Source organism: Acipenser ruthenus, chromosome 43 (genome assembly GCF_902713425.1).
Source record: "Acipenser ruthenus chromosome 43, fAciRut3.2 maternal haplotype, whole genome shotgun sequence".
NCBI classification, from domain to species: Eukaryota; Metazoa; Chordata; class Actinopteri; order Acipenseriformes; family Acipenseridae; genus Acipenser; species Acipenser ruthenus.
Genome location: NC_081231.1, coordinates 1,909,322 through 1,930,525, shown reverse-complemented (window position 1 = coordinate 1,930,525; position 21,204 = coordinate 1,909,322). Strand labels below are relative to the sequence as shown.

At 45.3% G+C, this 21,204-nt stretch overlaps 3 protein-coding genes across 6 annotated transcripts; 2 read left to right on the top strand and 1 right to left on the bottom strand.

Moving 5' to 3' along the window:
* The first annotated feature begins 116 nt into the window (after positions 1-116).
* On the top strand, positions 117-8,782 carry LOC117398667 (copper chaperone for superoxide dismutase-like). The gene is made up of 8 exons (XM_059012206.1): positions 117-1,094; positions 3,606-3,678; positions 4,302-4,439; positions 4,948-5,125; positions 6,074-6,134; positions 6,703-6,780; positions 7,051-7,154; positions 7,918-8,782. The coding sequence occupies exons 1-8, from the start codon at positions 1,065-1,067 to the stop codon at positions 8,069-8,071; spliced, it is 816 nt and encodes a 271-aa protein (XP_058868189.1). The 5' UTR covers positions 117-1,064; the 3' UTR covers positions 8,072-8,782.
* Positions 8,783-9,508: 726 nt separating this feature from the next.
* On the bottom strand, positions 9,509-12,140 carry LOC131709481 (tigger transposable element-derived protein 3-like). Its single transcript, XM_059012205.1, has 2 exons — positions 11,956-12,140; positions 9,509-11,263 (listed from the first exon to the last, which is right to left on the bottom strand). The coding sequence occupies exons 1-2, from the start codon at positions 12,012-12,014 to the stop codon at positions 10,480-10,482; spliced, it is 843 nt and encodes a 280-aa protein (XP_058868188.1). The 5' UTR covers positions 12,015-12,140; the 3' UTR covers positions 9,509-10,479.
* Positions 12,141-12,214: 74 nt separating this feature from the next.
* Positions 12,215-19,790, top strand: LOC117967825 (RNA-binding protein 4B-like). Of its 4 annotated transcripts, none has more exons than XM_059012202.1 (4): positions 12,215-12,285; positions 14,158-14,593; positions 15,526-16,387; positions 16,853-19,790. In XM_059012202.1, exons 2-4 carry the CDS (start codon positions 14,176-14,178, stop codon positions 17,022-17,024), a joined length of 1,452 nt encoding a protein of 483 aa, XP_058868185.1. In that variant the 5' UTR covers positions 12,215-12,285; positions 14,158-14,175; the 3' UTR covers positions 17,025-19,790. The 4 variants fall into 4 exon arrangements, with proteins under 4 accessions (XP_058868185.1, XP_058868184.1, XP_058868187.1 ...); XM_059012201.1 differs by lacking the exon at positions 12,215-12,285 and adding an exon at positions 12,293-12,634; XM_059012204.1 differs by lacking the exon at positions 12,215-12,285 and adding an exon at positions 12,678-12,706.
* Positions 19,791-21,204: the final 1,414 nt, after the last annotated feature.

The window sequence follows — 21,204 nt, the reverse complement described above, 5'->3', positions numbered from 1 at the left end:
CACTCTAGTCTTGCGCTGAGCGCTGAGGCCTGGAACCAGCCAAGATTGACCTTCAGTCTTACAGATCGGTTATATTTTGTGGGTTGCACAATGGCTGTCGCGGGTCTGCAGGTTTTAATGTCCTTTTGCAGGTCTGACCTGTGAGATGCAGGTCACGTGGATGGTCTGTCACTATGTCTTCACTCGTCCTTTTTCTATGAAATTGAATGCAGTTCTCTCTCATCACTGCATTATACAACCTTGTCATAGCCTCCTTGGCTTTCTTATTTAAGACTTTCTTATTTCTGTATTTTTGTGACCAGCATCCAAAACTTAACATGGCAATCAAAGCATTCAAAATCCTAAAAGGTATAGACAATGTTGACCCAGGGGACTTTTTCAACCTGAAAAAAGAAACAAGGACCAGGGGTCACAAATGGAGATTAGGTAAAGGGGCATTCAGAACAGAAAATAGGAGGCACTTTTTTACACAGAGAATTGTGAGGGTCTGGAACCAACTCCCCAGTAATGTTGTTGAAGCTGACACCCTGGGATCCTTCAAGAAGCTGCTTGATGAGGTTCTGGGATCAATAAGCTACTAACAACCAAACGAGCAAGATGGGCTGAATGGGGCCTCCTCTCGTTTGTAAACTTTCTTATGTTCTTATGGATTAACATACGTCTTAACCAAAAACTAACCAGGTTTAATTAAACAACTGTTTAAGATGGCACCTGCTCTTATCCCAAAAGACTCTTGATCTGAATCCAGCCGTATTGGATCTTTCTTCCGTAGTTACTGTGGTAATTGACTGCAATGTAATTAATATAAGTTGATATGTAGAGGTGATTTGTTCTAGCAGGTTTCGTTACACGGCACTTACACTGTGTACCAGCCAGCACACGCAGTCTACACTGTTTCATACTTGCTAACATTCTGATAATTAAATATCGTTAAACACTTTGCATCTTTCGGGTGGCGTACACTGTTTTTGACCTTACTAAGATGTCTGGCGTCGGGGAACTTCCTGTGAGGGCAGGAAGTATTTCAGTACTGCACAGACGCACAACGCAGCGAGCATGCAGAAATGGCCGAGAACGGAAGATGCAGTACAAAGGTTTATCACAATTTAATATCTCTAAATAACAGATAGATCAGCTCTGTCATGAATATTGCGTACAGCTTGCACGTCCTTTGGTTGACTTTATTGCTGTAGTTTAAGTAACGCTCGGCAGTACCTAGCAATGGTACTGTCACTGCATTCAGATACGCGCATGTTTAAAAACTCGTGATACGGAGAACGAGTTCATTGAAGACAGTTATTTAACAAACAAGAAAACATTTTGAATACAATTTTTATGCCGAGATAAACGACCACCTTACATCAGTACGAGCCTCCGATAGTAAACAGTTATTGTAATAATATTATTATGCTAAATGTCATCACAGTACGACTACATACATCGAGGAAAAGTAACTATTAAATTAATTATAAATGAGAGTGACACACAACGTTATAGTAATTGTTAAATAATGTAATACAAATATACCAGTACACGTTACAAGTACTATAAAGTTAGCTACAGCAGCACTATTCCCCTTACCTCGAATAAAAACAAGTGAAGTGGCTGACGCCACAGTGTTCAGTTTAACAGGCTGTGCATTTAGGAGCACTAAGTACAAAGTTAGTGGTTGTGAATTTAGTTATCATGAAAGATGAGGGATGGAAAACACACATTACAGCAAAAAAAAGCCACATGAACACTAGTCTTGGATTACCTAGGCTAGTGTTAACAGGGGCTGTGAAACCTTAGGCATGTGTTTTAAGAAATGTCAGATTTCACGTTTATTAAAAATATTTTTTTTTTTGCTGTAAATATGTCCATTGTGTAACAGCTGCATCTTCCTCTTTTACAGAACCTTGCACACATACCACTGTACAGACACTGCATACAGTCCTGTGCACATGTATTAGAACACCCCATTGCTTCTGTATTAGAACACCCCATTGCTTCTGTATTAGAACACCCCTTTCCTTCTGTATTAGAACACCCCATTGCTTCTGTATTAAAACACCCCATTGCTTCTGTATCAGAACACCCCATTGCTTCTGTATTAAAACACCCCATTGCTTCTGTATCAGAACACCCCATTGCTTCTGTATTAGCACACCCCATTGCTTCTGTATCAGAACACCCCATTGCAACTGTATCAGAACACCCCATTGCTTCTGTATCAGAACACCCCATTGCTTCTGTATCAGAACAGATGTGCAGATGAAGTCAAACCACTGGAACTGAAAATCTTGAGAAAATTTAGAAATAGGCAAATTAGTGATTATGTCTAATTTAATTGATGACTTTAATAGGCCACACATGCAATTCATTTATAAGAGAAAAGGAACACAGAGCCACACATGGTAAAACGCAGGAGACTTTTTAGAAGTTGTTTAAGATGCCTAATTAAAGCACAAAGCGGTCTAACATTTTCACACATGAATGCCTATTGATTTATAGCACTGATTACTGAGCGGAAATTGAAATTCACACCCAGAGGTTTTCATGCAGGCAGGTATGTAAAGGAGATCAATGACAAAGCGTGGGGTGTTCTAATACATGTGCACACTGCTGTGTATATGACCTATGCATTTTGACAGTGGTTTAGGAGCTCCACGGCCCAGCCCTGGTTTTGAATGTGTTGGTATTTATAGGCGTGGGAGCCGTGATTGTGGTTCTCTCAGCTGCTGTGTCTCTGAGTACCTGTTCTGCGTGCTTGTGGTTCTCTCAGCTGCTGTGTCTCTGAGTCCCTGTTCTGTGTGATTGTGGTTCTCTCAGCTGCTGTGTCTCTGAGTCCCTGTTCTGCGTGCTTGTGGTTCTCTCAGCTGCTGTGTCTCTTGAGTCCCTGTTCTGCATGATTGTGGTTCTCTCAGCTGTTGTGTCTCTGAGTCCCTGTTCTGCGTGCTTGTGGTTCTCTCAGCTGCTGTGTCTCTGAGTCCCTGTTCTGTGTGATTGTGGTTCTCTCAGCTGCTGTGTCTCTGAGTCCCTATTCTGCGTGCTTGTGGTTCTCTCAGCTGCTGTGTCTCTGAGTCCCTGTTCTGCATGCTTGTGGTTCTCTCAGCTGCTGTGTCTCTGAGTCCCTGTTCTGCGTGCTTGTGGTTCTCTCAGCTGCTGTGTCTCTGAGTCCCTGTTCTGCATGCTTGTGGTTCTCTCAGCTGCTGTGTCTCTGAGTCCCTGTTCTGCATGATTGTGGTTCTCTCAGCTGTTGTGTCTCTGAGTCCCTGTTCTGCGTGCTTGTGGTTCTCTCAGCTGCTGCGTCTCTGAGTCCCTGTTCTGTGTGATTGTGGTTCTCTCAGCTGCTGTGTCTCTGAGTCCCTGTTCTGTGTGATTGTGTTTCTCTCAGCTGCTGTGTCTCTGAGTCCCTGTTCTGTGTGATTGTGGTTCTCTCAGCTGCTGTGTCTCTGAGTCCCTGTTCTGCGTGCTTGTGGTTCTCTCAGCTGCTGTGTCTGAGTCCCTGTTCTGTGTGATTGTGTTTCTCTCAGCTACTGTGTCTCTGAGTCCCTGTTCTGTGTGATTGTGGTTCTCTCAGCTGCTGTGTCTCTGAGTCCCTGTTCTGCTCTCACTCCTGACAGCTGGAGTTCGCTGTTCAGATGACGTGTGGCAGCTGCAGCAGCGCTGTGAGGAACGCCCTGCAGGGGGCGCCAGGTAAGACCCTCCCAGGGGTGCTGCAGTATTTCACTGCTAACTGAGCTCTAAAATCCATGTCCTTGCCTCTCATTATCTGAGACGGCATCAGAACCTGAGGTCAATTACCACTGTAACTGCGCACTCTGTAATTTGAAATTCCAGTGTAATTATACAGCTGTGGTCAAACGTTTTGAATCACCTACAATTTTAGGATTGAAACGTAATTAAAAAATAAAACTATATGAACAAAATTGAGATCTTTTATTTAACATCATGTAATCAAAGAAACTCCAAAATGATATCGCAAAGAAAGTCTACCGGAAGCCATAACAGCAGTACAGTATTTCGTGTTAGATTTAGAAATGTCACATTTTTTCAATGTGTCAGCTCTTTTCATTAAGTATATGGAAAACTGCACAGCGGGTTTGTAATTCACTATGTTAACGTAACGTTATTCAGCAGGTTTCATTCGACTTTATGAAGCAAAGGTAGTTCGTTCTATAGGGTGATGCAAAACTTTTGGCCAGAGCTGCAGACTTCAAACTTTCTTCCTTCATAAAATGAAAGAGTAGCAAAGCCCCAGCTGGAATGGCGTTTGTTGCTGTGTTTGTCCAGTGAGTCGTGTTGGTGGGCTGTTGCAGGTGTCCAGTCTGTGGAGATTGACCTGCAGAGAGAGGAAGTGCTGGTGGACACCACGCTGACATCACAGGAAGTGCAGGACCTGATTGAGAAGACGGGGCGGAGGGCGGTGCTAAAGGGAGTGGGATCGCCTGCACAGAGTGAGTACAGCACCCCCTACTGGTGAGCCCAAGCAGACACCTGCAGGGCCGGCCTTTGTCCTCCAGACAGCCGCTTTCGAGTTCCTCAGTGTAAGGAGGCGATTGACTCTTATACTGTGAACGTCAGGACCCACTCTCTCAAACTGTGAACACCCAGACCCACTCTCTCACGCTGTGAACAGCCAGACCCACTCTCTCACGCTGTGAACAGCCAGACCCACTCTCTCACGCTGTGAACAGCCAGACCCACTCTCTCACACTGTGAACACCCAGACCCACTCTCTTAATTTTGTGTCATTTTAAAATTGCACAGTAAGCTCAGTGAGGATGAAGAGTTGAGTATTAGTTTGCAATCATGTTTAGTATTGATCGCTGTTGTGTTATAGATTTAATGAAAGGCATTTTTTTCTGGTTTAATCAAGACCTTTTTTTTTAATTCCATCTCCCTCCTCCTTTCTTCCACTTCTCCCTCCCCTCTTTCTCTGTTCCTCCCCCTCTCCCCTGGTAGAGGACCTGGGTGCTGCAGTGGCGATGCTCTCTGGCTCCAACCTGGTTCAGGGGGTGGTTCGGTTCCTCCAGGTCTCCGAGGATCGCTGCCTGATTGAGGGCACCGTGGACGGGCTGGAACCTGGGCCCCACGGGCTCCACGTGCACGAGTTCGGTGACCTCACAGACGACTGCCTCAGGTACTGAACCAGGACTCACTGGGGTTACACACATCTGTACTGAACTCACTGGGGTTATACACATCTATACAGGGACTCACTGGGGTTATACACACCTGTACTGGACTCACTGGGGTTATACACACCTGTACAGGGACTCACTGGGGTTATACACATCTATACAGGGACTCACTGGGGTTATACACACCTGTACTGGACTCACTGGGGTTATACACACCTGTACAGGGACTCACTGGGGTTATACACACCTGTACAGGGACTCACTGGGGTTATACACACCTGTACAGGACTCACTGGGGTTATACACAACTGTACAGGGACTCACTGGGGTTATACACACCTGTACAGAGCTCAGCAGGATTATACACACCTGTACAGGGACTCACTAGGGTTATGCACAACTGTACCGGACTCACTGGGGTTATACACACCTGTACAGGGACTCACTGGGGTTATACACACCTGTACTGGGCTTACTGGGATTATACACACTTGTACAGGACTCACTGGGGTTATACACACCTGTACAGGGACTCACTGGGGTTATACACACCTGTACAGGGACTCACTGGGGTTATCCACACCTGTACTGGGACTCACTGGGGTTAAACACACCTGTACTGGGCTCACTGGGGTTATACACACCTGTATTGGACTCACTGGGGTTAAATACACCTGTACAGGGACTCACTGGGGTTAAACACACCTGTACAGGGACTCACTGGGGTTAAACACACCTGTACAGGGACTCACTGGGGTTATACACACCTGTACAGGGACTCACTGGGGTTATACACACCTGTACTGGGACTCACTGGGGTTATTCACACCTGTACTGGGACTTACTGGGGTTATACACACCTGTACTGGGACTCACTGGGGTTATTCACACCTGTACTGGGACTTACTGGGGTTATGCACACTGACTGCTGTTTGTTCTTGTTTCAGCTGCGGAGGGCACTTCAACCCCTTTGGGAAACCCCATGGCGCCCCCCAGGAGTCGGACAGGGTACTGCACTCCCTCCTCACCGCACAGTCATACTTACTGTACAAGAAATATTTATTTATACCTGAATCTATTCAGCCTAGAACAAAACATATTTAGGGATGGTTTAATTTAAGTATTTAAATCCTAAAAGAAGTTAGCAAAGTTAACCCTAACCAATTATTTAAGTACAGAAACATATGAACACAAGAAAGTTCACAAACGAGAGGAGGCCATTCGGCCCATCTTGCTCTTTTGGTTGTTAGTAGCTTATTGATCCCAGAATCTCATCAAGCAGCTTCTTGAAGGATCCCAGTGCGTCAATATCAACAACATTACTGGGGAGTTGGACCAGAGGTGACACAAATGGGGAAATTAAGTGGACTTAGGACAGAGGGAAGGAGACGCTTCTTCACACAGAGAGTGGCGATAAGCCGAATGGCCTCCACTTGCTCGTAAAATTTCTTCAGCTTTGTTTAGCCTTGATTTAGCAGTCCTTTCAATGTTAAACAGCAGATTCACAACGAAAGGGACCTGCATGTTGCGTATGAGGAACATTAAAAGTACACGTGTGTGTGTTTGTGTGTTGCAGCATGTTGGAGATCTAGGAAACATCCTGGCGGGACCCGAGGGCAGAGCGGTCTTCAGACTGGAGGACCAGCAGCTCAAGGTGAAGCTGTGCTGCTCCAGCCATGTCAAGACAGTTCCATTGAGAGTGGTCATTTCTGTTGTTCTTGCCAGTAGAGCTGATCAAAAACGATTATTCGAACCTCAACCAATAGTTCCAGTGTAGAACAGAAACTAGGATTAGGGAACACAGTTAAGTGGAGACAGATTTAGGACAGGGAGCGCTGTACTGTATAAGTGAAGTTGTTCTGGCGTGCGGATAGTGGGGAGATCGGTTCGAGCAGCTCTGAATGCCAGCATGTTGTCCCCTCAGGTCTGGGATGTGATTGGTCGCTCGCTGGTGGTGGATTCTGGGGAGGATGACCTGGGCCGCGGAGGACACCCTCTCTCCAAAGTGACCGGGAACTCCGGGGAGAGGTAACCAAACACCAGGAGTGGAGGGGCAACTCCACTAAATCAGTGAACTGTGAAGGACATGGGTGGAGATTTTAACAGCTTTTTTTAACCCCTAAAGGTACCCAAGGAATTGAGCGCAGTTTCTTCTTAAAATCCTTTTGAGAGTGACTCACGAGGAGGAAACTGACAATTTCGATGACCAGATCCAGCCTGTTAGTAAATTCAAAACCCTGTTTCGTGCACCTCATTGCAAAAATAAGAAAGTTAGCATTATATTTATTTGTGGGACACACGTGTACCTTCAGATATATAGTGGAAAACTGTCCCCGAGAGGGATATAGGGTCTGACAGGGACTTATATTGCTCGAAGACAAAGGCTGTCCCTAGAAGGACACTACATCAACAAGAGGGGGAGGTAGCTTACCACAAAACCCGAAATACCCGGTCCATACACGTTTTACTAAACCCTGAAAGAGAGGTTTCTGGACAGCAGTGTAGAACTCTCTCAGAGGGTGTATCTCCATAGCTTCTAAATCTCTGTTTTTTGGATTGGAGAGATTGCTGAAGAATGGCGTCTTGTGTTTTTAGTCTTTTTCTGTTCTGAATTTTGTTGAAGCTGAGGAAACCGCGCTTCCGGCCGTACTGAGCACATCAGTCCAGGTCAGAGTGGACGCTATGAGAATACACCCTTGTACAGGACTTTGTGGGCTACAGTGCAAGCTGTCATCTGTCACTGCTGGTTTCCTCACGAATCTCAAGTCTTTGCGTCTCTCCCTCTCTGCAGGCTGGCCTGTGGGATCATCGCTCGCGCCGCTGGACTCTTCCAGAACCCCAAACAGATCTGCAGCTGCGACGGGGTCACCCTCTGGGAGGAGAGAGACCGCCCCCTGGCCGGCCCAGGACGCAGAGCACACAATCAGCACGCGGCACACCTCTGAAGCTGCCCTGCCCCTTTAGAACTCTGGCGGACCTGCTCTGATCTCAAGCACTTAAACTAAAATCAAAAAAGAGATCAATTAAAATCAGGGGTCGCTCCAATCATGCAAGTAACTTAATAACTCCCACTTTTTTTAAATGAAGAAAAACACGTTTTGAAGTTCATGGGGTTCAGTTTTTTGTATGAGGTGTTAACAGGTTCTTGCACTGGCAAGGCATGCAATGCTACTAGGAGATAATATTGAACTGTGAAGGACATGGGTGGAGATTTTAACAGCTTTTTTTAACCCCTAAAGGTAGACAAGGAATTGAGCGCAGTTTCTTCTTAAAATCCTTTTGAGAGTGACTCACGAGGAGGAAACTGACAATCATGCAAGTAACTTAATAAAATATATATAGGGTGCCTGGGGGAGGAATAGGGAGAAGTGATTTGAAAAGCAGGCCTATTATAAAACAAACTGAAGTGAATTACCCATTTTGATGTCCATCGCTGTTCATTGGTGTATGTGTGTGCTAGTGTGTCATTACAATCTTGGCTAAGTATATTTTTGGGGCTACGAATCAGGGATCAGTTACCAAAAGTCAAGCGTCCAGACTGTGTGTGACTACCAGAACCTTTCATTTGTTATTCTTTCAACAGCAACGCACTGAGATGTTGCATTCCACCGTTTTGATTATTTTGTAATAAGAATTAAAAGCGACTGCATTCCAAACAGATCTGTGGTTTATTTAATGAATCGCATGTGGTCCGAAGGTTTCTCCCAATCACCTGGTATGTAACACAGCACCATTCCCAAAGTATATGGGGAAAACTACAAAGAGGTGTGTAATTCAATATGTTAACGTAACATTATTCAGCAGGTTTCATTTGACTTTTATAAAGCCAAATGAGTTAATTGTATAGGGTGGTGCAAAGCTTTTGGCCAGAGCTGTTTGTACAACCAGGTTTAATAATGATATTGGCTCTTTAACACTTGTATGATCAGAGGTTTAAAAGGTGCATTTTTTAAAAAAGAAACGTTTAAAACATGATATCTGGTACTAAAGAAAGTTCTCAGTTTCTATGCCTTATTCTCAAGAAGTCTGTTATACCTGCACTTCCTGGGTTGTTCCACCTCAGCAGTGTCTATAAGGTCAAAGCATGTTACTGATTTAAAGCATGCCAGTCAACAGGGACAAGAGCAATACTGTCTGGTTATTTTTTTAAAACCTATTGTAGTACCATCTGTCATGTTTTAAAATAACAATCCCATGTGTTTCTTTCAAAATCGGGACTTTTTAGTAGAGACCTATACTATGGGAAAAGTGCACAAAATGTTCAATTTATGGAATTATTGTGTCAGCTAAAATCATTTTAAAAGGTGCAGAATGACTTGAGTGGAACGGGTGACTGCTTTGAGAACTAGCAGCATGACACAGAGTTATTTAGAAGCCCTCTCAAAAGAAAAAAAAAAAGTTTATTCACAGACGGTTTTACACAGCAGAAATCATTACTAGTGGAACATCACACACACAACTGGAGGAATAGCATTCCCTGTGAGTGACACATACCGCTCCATGTGACTTTAGGACACAGCATATCTTTGCAAAACTGTTTAATTTCTTACCAACTGTTTATTTACAGTAGCCTTTTTTTCTTTAAATGCATATGTATTTTATTTTCAGAGAGGCTTAGTGGTTAGAGCTCAGGGACTAGGGAGGAGGCAGTATGGCCTTGTGGTTAAAGATCAGGAACTGGGTGGTAGGCAGGCTGTGAGCGTGGCCTAATGATTATAGCTCAGGGACTGGGAGGGAGGTAGGCAGTGTGGCCTAGTTGTTAGATCTGAGGGGCTGGGAGGAAGGTTGATGAAGTTAACGAAATGGAGGGAAGCAATAAAAAAAGTCCTGTGTTCAAGTAAATGTATTTCATGCATTTTAAGTATGTTTTAAATAATTAACTGACAGACTGGGGATACTGAGTTCAAACATCATACAAAGGGAAGAGACATTTATAACTATATGACTTTTGAATTGGGTTGGATATCCGTGATCCAGAAACGTGTTTTTTTTTTAACCCCCCATTACATTGTTATAAAATGATATTCAATTAATCCAAACAAACTTAAAACAAACCACCCTGCCTCATACATTTTAAATGATATTACTTCCCAGCTACAATGTCTTCAAATGATCCATTTCAAACTGCAAGATAAACTGAATATTGCAGGGCTGCTCACATGTTTGAACATTCACAACTACAACCTTGAGTCTGAAATTACAAACGCCCCCTGAGCCAATGAGAATGCTCGAATACCCTTGTGCAGCCAATCAGTCAAGAGGAGGGTCTTTGCAGAGAGTAAACACTTGCACACTACAATAAAAAGGCAACCGAACCATGATCCTTTATTCAATTCTCTACTTGGGCATTGGCTCAGTCTTCAGTTTTCTCCTCCTTCACCGCCAGCCCAAGCACCTGAGCCTGCAAGCTGTGGAAGTTCTCATAATCCTCTGTCCCTTTGGACTCCAGGAACCTGTGCAGCACAGCCAAGCAGCATCGAGCCTGCGTTGAAGTGGGGGGCTCCGGGTCCACCAATATCTTCTCCAGGTACCCCTCAAGGGTACTGTCCCCCGAAGCAGGAGGGGCTGGGCAGAGCTCACCGGCCCCCTGGCAGGCTTCTCCATAAGCCCCATCCTCAGCTCGCTCCTCTTTCACCCCTCCGTCTCCGCTGGCCACCTGCGCTGTCTGGTTGAGATCAGCCGTTGGGGTGAGGCAAGGAGACTGTGCCGGCCAGCCCGGCTCCTGCTCCTCTTTCCCCACCGCCCGTCCGCACCTCCCTCCTCTCCCGCATCGAATGTTGTTGCGCTTCTTCCAGCGAGAGATCCAGCCGTCGGTGGCCACGAAGTCCTTCTTGCCCATCTCCCCGGCCAGCGCCTCGGCTTTCTGCATGATGGAGGAGACGGAGAGGTGCTGCTGGGCGGGCCGGGCCTCGTGGAACCAGCGCAGCAGCGCCCCCTCCACCTCCGCGTCCTTCCCCGCCCGCCGCCGTCTGCGCTCGGGGTTCTGGTTGGCGGCCCAGTCCCGCAGGATGGCCTCGCGGCTCTTCAGCATCTGGCAGAGGCTCGGCTGGGACAGCCCGAAACGCTTTGCCAGCTCTCTCTGCCCCATCCTGGGCAAGGTCCCGGCGTCGATGGCTGCCAGGATGCGGACTTTCTCCCTGAGGGAGAGAGAGGTCCTTTTCTTAACCGAGGAGCCCATTGTTATTAGGACCACTCGTGAACGAGATTTTCTCAAAAGGAGGATCAGGCAGACGTTGCTGCTGGTACAACTTTTACTGGGGTAGCTGGTTTCGCTGCACGCAAATGAAATGTTAAAATAGTGTTTTAACAAAAGGTCCTTGAGCAGGTCCACTCATAGGAAGATACCCACGGCTTTCCACTCACAATCAAGTGTGACTTTTCGCGTGCAGATTTGTACAGGGAAATCGTCTTAAAATTGCACAACAGCACTTACAAAGATGTGCATTCCTCATCGGTGCATTCTGGCTTCAGGCACAAAAAAAAAGTTTCTTAGTTATTTAGTGTGTATCTATTACTATTATTATTTTAATACTTGCATCTGTGAGAGCAAAGTTTTTGCAAGGCTGCTTCGTCTCCAGTATGCATGTTATTTATCGCTAGTAACCAGTCCTGCAAAATTCTCTACTGTACCGGCTGTACAGCTAGGCTAATAATCCAAACACGTTAGTTTAATGTGCCCACATCCTCGCGTCACTGAGCTGGCTTCTTCTTAAAATTGAAAGTATAATTTTAAATCAAGGTGCTGTAATTTTCTGTTCTTTTGCAGCAGTCGCTAGTCACACCTCACAGCTTTCATAGTTTAATTATCGAACGGTGCTTTGCAACTTACCGGTATGCATTCGCTTCGGTTCTTTCCGATATCAGTTTAATATAAAAAACTACTGTCATGAAAACAAGCACGTTTTGTTTATATCATATTCGGCTTTCAGAAATGTTTTTTTTTTACGCTGTTCACATAACCGGAAACCAGACCTGCGCTTGGGGGGACGCGTGGTTAGTCGGGTCAACACCGCGAGACTTAAAAAAAATACTCGCTTTCTATTCGTTCCTCTGTCACCCAACTCGCCTTCCGATTGGTCTAGAATGCCATCCATCTAAAAAAAAAAAAAAAAAGTGAACTAAGCGGGCGGGCCATTTTGTATTACGGGAAAGTTTAAAGGTAAGATGGGGTTGGTGGCGCATATATTTTCATAACGTATCGGGTTGTGACGGTCACCTAACCTTATTTACTTGGAAACCAAGCACAGAAATTATACAAGTCACTGTTCTGTTTTGTTTTAAAGCTGTTTCCCGAACCGCGTGCGGTACAGTATATTTTTTATGCCTGAATTATAGTTGGAATACTGTAACAAGGAGACAGCTGCTTTAAACGTTTTAAAAAGTTGTATTAAATGTTGCTTACGTTTTTTTTTAAACACGCATAAATAAAACTGCTTCTTATTCGCTGTGGTCACTCTGGTGCAGGAATCTCGACACGTGGGACAGTTTCACGTTTCTCTTTGGACAAGGTACGGAACGGCCACTCGCACAATATCTAAATTTTGATATGGGTAAATTTGAGTGTGTAGTTTATTTAAAAGGTATGATACAAGCCTGCTGTCTAATATGCATTATTAATATGCTGCTAGTGGCGTGTGTGTGTGTGCTCTGTCCACAGCGACTGCAGACTGCAGTCACTCACAGCTTCCTCTCTGCGTGTGACCCTGTGCACGGTATTGACCGCTCCTCTGCCTTCATTCATATTCATGTGATCACAACCGGCATCAGAAAAGTAACGCCTCTCTTAAAGTAAATGCCATGCCTCCTTAAAATGTGGTTGTTATTAGTGTAAATTATAATTGCAATACCGCAGCATTGTTTTCTGAAATTTGTATTTGTTTCTTAGCAGGCGCCCTTATCCAGGGCGACTTGCAATATATCGCATTATTTTTTACATACAATTCCCCATTTATACAGTTGGGTTTTTACTGGAGCAATCTAGGTAAAGTACCTTGCTCAAGGGTATAGCAGCAGTGTCTCCCCCCCCCGGGATTGAACCCACGACCCTCCGGTCAAGAGTCCAGAGCCCTAACCACTACTCCACACTGCTGCCCTAGAATGCTATTTTTGTACAATTAGTTACAATTTATGCTGCAGTTAATTACAGTTACACTAAAAAGTAACATTAACAACTCCCCACATTAAGATGTGTATTTATTCTAAATAGACCAGCAATAATCACAGGTACAAGTACAGACGCATGCTACAGTATATCACTTGTTCTTTTGCAAACAAATGGGGTCAGGAAAAGTGGTTGAAAATACAAGAATAATGATCCAATGACATTTGTATTTGAATTTTAAAACATATATGTGGTACTACACTAGGTTAAAGAAATCTCTGTTTGCAAGCCATGCTTTCAGTTAGAGTGGGAGAAACTGACCCCGCCCCTTCAATGGCTTCTTTCCTGTCATAAACCAACCAGCTGCCCTCGTCAGTCACACACTTTGACCCTGAAGCCACTGCTCAGGTGAAATGACCCAGGAAGTGCAACCATAACTTGGGGCAGTAGTGTGGAGTGTGGAGTAGCGGTTAGGGCTGTGGACTCTTGACCGGAGGGTCGTGGGTTCAATCCCAGGTGGGGGACACTGCTGCTGCATTCTTGAGCAAGGTACTTTACCTAGATTGCTCCAGTAAAAACCCAACTGTATAAATGGGTAATTGTATGTAAAAATAATGTGTAAACATGTGCTTCTTTAAAAAAATGCACCTTTGCAGCTGATGAAAGTGCAAACCAAGGAATACTGAAGGAATAATTTTGTTCGCTACAATTTCTTTAAGTGGAGACAGATTTGTAGGGTGTGGAATGGGTTACCTAGCCATGCTGTTGATGCTGAATCACTGGGATCCTTTAAGACCTGTCTTGACAAGGTTTTGAGATCAATCGGCCATAATACAAAGAAATAAGCAATTGACTGTGACTGGCCTCTCGATCGAACGTTTTCATACGGTCTTCTGTTCTTTTTGTGTAACAGACCTTTATTGTATTTAGAAAGGTGGAAGCTGAAGCATGGATGCGGGAATCACGAAAGCTGGGATGACATACGGAGCCTCCCTGATGCCCGCAGACCTGACGCCCACAGACACGGTCCCCACGGTGAAGATCTTCGTGGGGAACCTGTCTGCCGACACGTCCCAGGACGAGCTGGCTGCTGTCTTCGAGCCCTACGGCACGGTGATGAGCTGCAGCGTCCTGCGGCAGTTTGCGTTCGTGCACCTGGCGGGCCGGGAGGGGGCGGCGCGCGCCGTCCAGGAGCTGCACGGCCGCGAGTTCCGGGGACGCAACCTGGTGGTGGAGGAGTCTCGCGGCCGACCCCGCAACTCCACCAAGGTGTTCGTGGGGAACCTGGCGGCTCTCTGCAGCGCTCCCGACCTGCAGGAGCTCTTCCAGACCTTCGGAAAAGTTCTGGAGTGCGACAAGGTCAAAGGTGAGGGGGCTCACTACCTTGGGTCTTGTTCGTTAGGGTTGTGCACTTTTAAAACTTGGTTACTAGTGTAGCTGGGCTAAAAGAAACTATGCATTCAATGGGAAATGTTTTTCTTTCTCAGAGTGTCTTTGACTTCTGTATTGGGGGGGAGGGGGTAAGTCTTTAAAGTGATTGTAGTGTGTTATTAGAACACCCCGTTGCTTCTGTAGTTTTGATTTGTTGTGCGTGTGAAATCAAACCACTGGAACTGGAAATCTAGGAAAATTGTCAACATAGGCAAAGTGATTGTCTAATTTAATTGAAGACTTTAATAGGGCGCACATGCAATTCATTTATAAGAGAAAAGGAACACAGAGCCACAAATGATAAAATGCAGGAAACTTTTTAAAAGTTGTTTTAAGATAAAGCTAGTTAAAGCACCAAGCGGTCTAACATTTTCACACAAGTGTTTCTATATCGCTGATTACTGACCGGAAATTAGGTGTATAAAAGACACATCTTGAGGTTTTCTAATACATTTCCACAGTACTGTAATTCCATCAATCTTACACATTTTGCACTTCCATTAGCTACAACTGTGCAAAGAAACATATATTATAGCACACGTGTATCTTCATTTTAAAACATGATGTCAGCGAAGGGCTGGGCGACAATTTCACTGTCCAAGCAAGTGCAACACTTACTGAAAGAATGGCTTGCAATGGCTTGAGATTTCTTGAAGTAAGTGCAGTACCAGATAGCATTTTTTAAAATGAAAAAGTTTACAATAAATGTATAACGTGCTCCTTTCAAAACTGAACATTTTTGTGCAAAGAATGAAGGTTCGCAACCTGTGAGAGGTAAAGAACCACTTGGATGACTGCAGAACATGCACAGCATTCCCTGTCCCTAACACAGCAATGCTCCTCTGTAACCCTTCCCCTGTGCTGCAGGCTATGCCTTCGTCCACATGGAGAGTGAAGAGGCTGCCCTGCAAGCCATCGAAGCCCTGCACGGGACCCGCTACAAAGGAAGACCCCTGTCCGTCGAGCTCTCCAAGGTTCAGCCGAGCAAGCGCCCGTCCACGGGCAAAATCCCTTGCGTCAGCTGCGGCAAGCCGGGGCACTACGCCGGAGACTGCCCCCTCTCCCAGCTCCAGCTCCAGCTCCAGACCCAGCCCCAGACAGTGCTGGAGCATTACCAGAACCAAGCCGAGGCTATGGCAGCCGGCGTGCCCTTACCTCCCCAGTACCAGGTCCGACACGCCCTGCCCAGCTCCCTCTACACCGCCTACCCCACTTCCATGTACGGCCCTGCCTACGGGGCTGACGGCACTCTGCTTTACCGGACCGTGCCTGACCACGTGTACGGCCCCCTGGCTAACGCGGCCGCCTTCAACGCCATGGCCAACCAGCTCTACGCCACGGTAGATAATCAGGGGTACGCCGCCACTGTCGGCACCCCAGTTTATAGCGGCACAGCGGGGGGAGCCAGCAGTCCTGCATACAGTGCCTCAGTGACAGAACCTGCCTATAGTTACGGGGCAGTTGGCAGCGCAGTCCCTGTGGCGGATCCCTCCGCCCAGGCAGTGTTTGAGGCAACCCAGGCGCAGTTTTACGCCCAGCAGCAGGAGAAGCCAGGCTCCCCAGCGGCTGCCATTGCTGCTGCCGCCGCTGCTGCCGCTGCCGCCGCCTACTACGGGACTCGGGAGCGGGGAGCAGAGAGGGGCTTCCAGTACCAGAGGAAACGAGCCCTCCTGCCCACCCCCGCCTCCGCAGAGGAGGAGCTCATCAGCTACCAGAAGAAACTCGCCAGGTAAGCACAGCAGGGAACTGGAGTGATGTAGAAGCAGGGGGGTTTGAAATCTGTATGCAGGAGGCGTGTTTCCCAGGTGTTTACACTCTGCTATATAAAGCTGTCAGGATGACTAAATCCACCATTTGTCTGGAGAATGCAATAAGAAATCGGCCATTCTGGCCTTTGTAAGAATCTCCGTTTTGTTCCTGCCACGCGGTGTTCCGTGCCGTAATGGGTAGTGCAGGTTCATTGAGCGTTAATGCATTTTCAACTTGTACTGCACTTTATTTTAAATGTGCACACCGAGGGAGAGGGGAGGAGAGAGACGGAGAAAGCAGCCCTCTTTATGATGAGTCTTCTTTCTCTGTTTCCCTGGTGAGGGGGTTCCCGCAGTATTGACTTGGTTCTGTGTGTGTGTGTGTGTGTGTGTGTGTGTGTGTGTGTGCGCGCGTGTTTTGCTTCTCCTTTCCTCTCCCTCTCCAGGTTTTTTACTGATTACCACATTCCTCCTGCTGCTGTTCCTCACGCTGCTTACTCCTCTCTCCGACGCCCGGCGGCTCCCAGGCCGTATGAAGACCCCTCCGCCCGCCGCTGCCCCCCCGATTTCCGCCGACACTCGCCGGAGAACCGCGACCCCCCTGCGGGGGGGTTGTGATGTGATGTGGTGCTGATGCGGTGACGATGTGTGGTGCTTTCCGGGGGCGTCGATGGTAACACAGAGCTGTACACATTCACTTTCTGTACACCCCAGTCCTGCGTGTGTTACACAGAACTACCTTGTCGACATGTGTTGCTAATATAAAGGTGCCGGCTGCTTCTAACCTGCTCTGACAAATCGATCTGACTTTTTATCACAGGAGTAATGCAATCAGTCATGCTGTCCCATCTACACTACCCAAGTAGCACACACGTTAAACTGTGTCTGTCAGCCTTGAAATGATTACAGATTACTAAGAAAGCAAGGGTTGACAGTTTCCCTTAACTAGTTCAGGGAATGTTTAGCAGCTTAAAATGCTGTCGCTTTTGCAAGAAATATCGGCATAGGGCAGGGTACTTCTGAGAAACAGGACTGAGTGCAGAGAAAGTGAATCGGGCCAGTGATGTGAGAGTGTTCTACAGATAAAACCTGTCCTGGAAAAAGCAGAGGAAACAGCAATAAATAGCACAAAACAGAGAAGAACAAACACACACACTGTACTGCAGAGAATCTGAAACGTTTCATGCGACGCTTCTGTCTCGTTTCACAGACCCTGATTAGCACTAGGCTTGGACTACCTAAAGCTGACAGGAACACGGAGCCACTGTGTGGCTTGGAACTTGGTTTCAGGAGACCAGGTTTCAGGCCACTGCACGGCACTCCAGGGGAGACTTGGGGTTTGATGCAGCAAAGTTGTCTGGAACTAGGTCTCCCGGAACCAGGTTTCAAGCCACTGTTCCTGAAAAAGTGGCTTTGTGTTCGAGGTCTATGAAACCAGCCGTGCATGTTTTTATTGGTGCAAGATCACTGTTCATGCATTAAATACATTAAATACCCATCTTATTTTTAGGGATACTTTATAAATAAACTAAAGTTATTTCTTTTAAGCACTGTAGATTTTTTTTTTTTTGTCCTTTGGTGCAAAGAGAGGTTTTCCGAAGCTCTCTGGAATCATTGGTTTCCCCAACCCTAGTCTCACGTTAGTTTTGTTGAATTTTGACTCTACTTGCGACCAAGGACAAATGGTTGCTATCAACATACTTAAATTTAAGAAGTCCCCTCCAAACCAAATTAGCAATATTGTGGAGTTTAATTCAGTGTTTTTTTTTTCTGTACATGATGTGAAATACCAGATCTAAATTATGTTCATATAGTTATTTTTGTACAAAAATGATGTCTCAATCCTAAAATTCTAGGTGATGCAAAACTGTTGACCACAGCTGTACTTAAAATATCATATAAGACCCAAGGTTAACTTGATCATTATCCCTCTGACGTTTTAACATAAGAAACCAATTTATGAACGAAAGGAGCTGCCTATCTAAGCTCATCGGCTTTCTAGTAGCTGACTGATCTCAATATTTTGTCAACGTTCAGCTTCAGTAACATGGCTAGGCAACCCCACCCACCCCCTCACCTCTCTGTGTGTGAACAAGTGTTTAGATAGATGCTGTTTAACTCATGTTTTGCCTGTACTTACACTCTATCTGAGATGGGGAGTGAGGGGAGCTCAGGGAAGAATAATCTGCAGTATCTTAGATAATAATAACAATGAATATAATCATGCCTAAAGAAAATATGCTTTCATTGGATGCAATATTTTTAAACATGCACGTACGTCCTGTGGTGCAGAACACATATTTACAAGGTAACACTCAAGACTTCTTTACGAAAAACACGCAGAATTGTGCAAGTTTTATTTTAGTACAACTGGGTAGTAAGTTAATAGGCATCAGAAGCTCGTGTGGCAGTGCTTCTGGGTAATTGCAGGACAATGCCAAATCCAATAAGGGTATTTTTCTTTCATTCCAGTCTCATGCCCTGATGCACAGCCAGTGCTGTGCTGGTTTGGTTTCCGCCCAGGGAGGGTTCGCAGTTTTGATTGGTCCACAGGTCACCGCCATGTCATTACTTCCAGGGGTGAAACGATGCGCTTCTGTCACGATATGTATACCCGATACACGGGCTGGTCCTGATGCAAAGATCAAATGATCATTTAATGACCCACCTACTTTTGTTAGGTTAGGGAATATGTATTCATACCAACTTTAAAACGCTCCTGTTATTGGTTCAGGAATCACATTGCGAGCTGTGCTGTGCTTTTGGTCTTGTGTCGCGATACAAACGATACCTACCTCTGTTACGATGGGTTCATATCATGGAAGGAGAGTACTGCGATTCATCGATACACAGTGAATCATTCCACCCCTAATTGCTTTGCACTTGGTCTGTGATCCGGCAGCAGCTGTCTTGTACAGATTCAATCCACAATGAGACTTGTCTGTTGGTCAGAACGACCCATGCAATAAAAAGCACATTTGTTTTAAAGCTGCTTTTAGTGCACAGCTGTTCATGGGGTCAAAGGCGCTGTAAATGTTTGTCGTTGTTGTATTATTTCATCTGACATTGCTCGCCGGCTTACGGACTGGACATTCACTGAACTCTGAGTGCATCACCCTCCGTGCATCACGCTTGCCTACCTGGGTTTGTTGTGGACCTGCGTTCTCTGAGACTGGGCTGGACGGTCCGTCTGCGAAGCTAACCAGGGATTTCTGAACTGTCTTAGCCTCCGTGGGGAATTTTGTTTTTTGTGTTTATTGAATTGTGTACACCTGTTAGTTAAAAGGAGAGGAAGAGGAGGCTTTTCTTGTGCAGATTGTTGCAAGCACATCACCTTCTTGAGATTTTGTTTTTTGTTCATAATAAAGACTATGCTGATCAGTATTATAAATAGGGCTTGAATTATTATTATTATTATTATTATTATTATTATTATTATTATTTGTGTCTGGGAGTGATGAGTGGTTATGCACGGTTCTTTCGTGTTTATTTATTCATAACGATAATGTCGGTACTAAAGGAAATTGAAGTGTAGGGTTTCTTTCAAGACTGCACATTTATATAGGGGAGTGCATGACAGGTAAAATGAGATTATTTTGTTAGCTACAATTACTTTAACTAAACGCAAGAGCACGCTGCCTCTTCTGGAATTAATACGAGGGTTTCAGTTGTACGTGGAAATGTATGGCTGCAAAAGAAGGTCGCGTCATGTTTTCTGTGACCTGTATTGAAGAGTTCAGTAACTTCACCGAAATGGAGATGGAAAATTCAAGCCCTATCTATCGTAGTGGTTGACCAGGCGCAGGTTCCGTCGCCGCTGTTTTTGGGGTCCAGATGGTCGTCGAATACAGATCTCACCGCCGCCTTGACCGGACCGCCGCAAATGAGCCGCCGTCACTGCCTCGCAACAGGACAATGTAACACAAGTTGTTTCAGGCAGCTAGTCACAGGTGACCAATTCAATGCAGCACAATTAAAGCAGACTTTATTCGAGAATGCCACCTGCAAAATGTTGCTTGAAAGTTGCTTTGTGTTGCATTGCACCTTGTCTCTGAATGTGTTTGTATTTCAATACTTCATTTCCTATTCAAGAACATGCATGTGTTCACTCCAGAGCCCCTTCGGATGAAGAGCTTGTTGCATCAGTCTCCTTTGCTGCATGCTGTGAAATCCCTGAATATGAACTGATAGGCAGTTGTGCTGCCCACAGTGCCAGGTGCCCAGGCTCTGCCTGCCTCACAGATTCCTCCCCTTTCCTTCATACATCTCAATCTCAAGGTCAGTGAAAAGAATTTTTACTCCCTCAAATGATGGAATATGAATTTCAGTGGAGATATTCAAATATTTTGACTAAAGCTGCAATTTTCTTTTTACACTTTTTTTTTCTCTTTATACTCCCCCCTCCCAAAATGAAATAGTTTTCAGTAATCTGAGTATAGGATACATGATTCGTTTCAAGAAGATAGCTGGCACATTGCCCTCTAGTAAGTTTTATTTATTTTTTGCCATAAATTGAAATGCCACTATATTGAAAATTAGTTTTCAATATTTCAGAAGACAGTTTTCCATAAATACTCATCTTTTGTTAAAATAAGTTTACTGTTTGTTTATTTATATTATAGCTGAAGTGGGTACCTTTTCCCAACTACAGTAAATTAGTTTCTCTTTCAGATTTGATATAAAATATTTTTGTTAGTCATTTGAATAGGCTATCACCATAGACCACAGCACCACACAGTGGCTGAATGTTGTAACCTCTGCGAGGATCATTAACAGCAAGATCTTTCAAATATGGGTT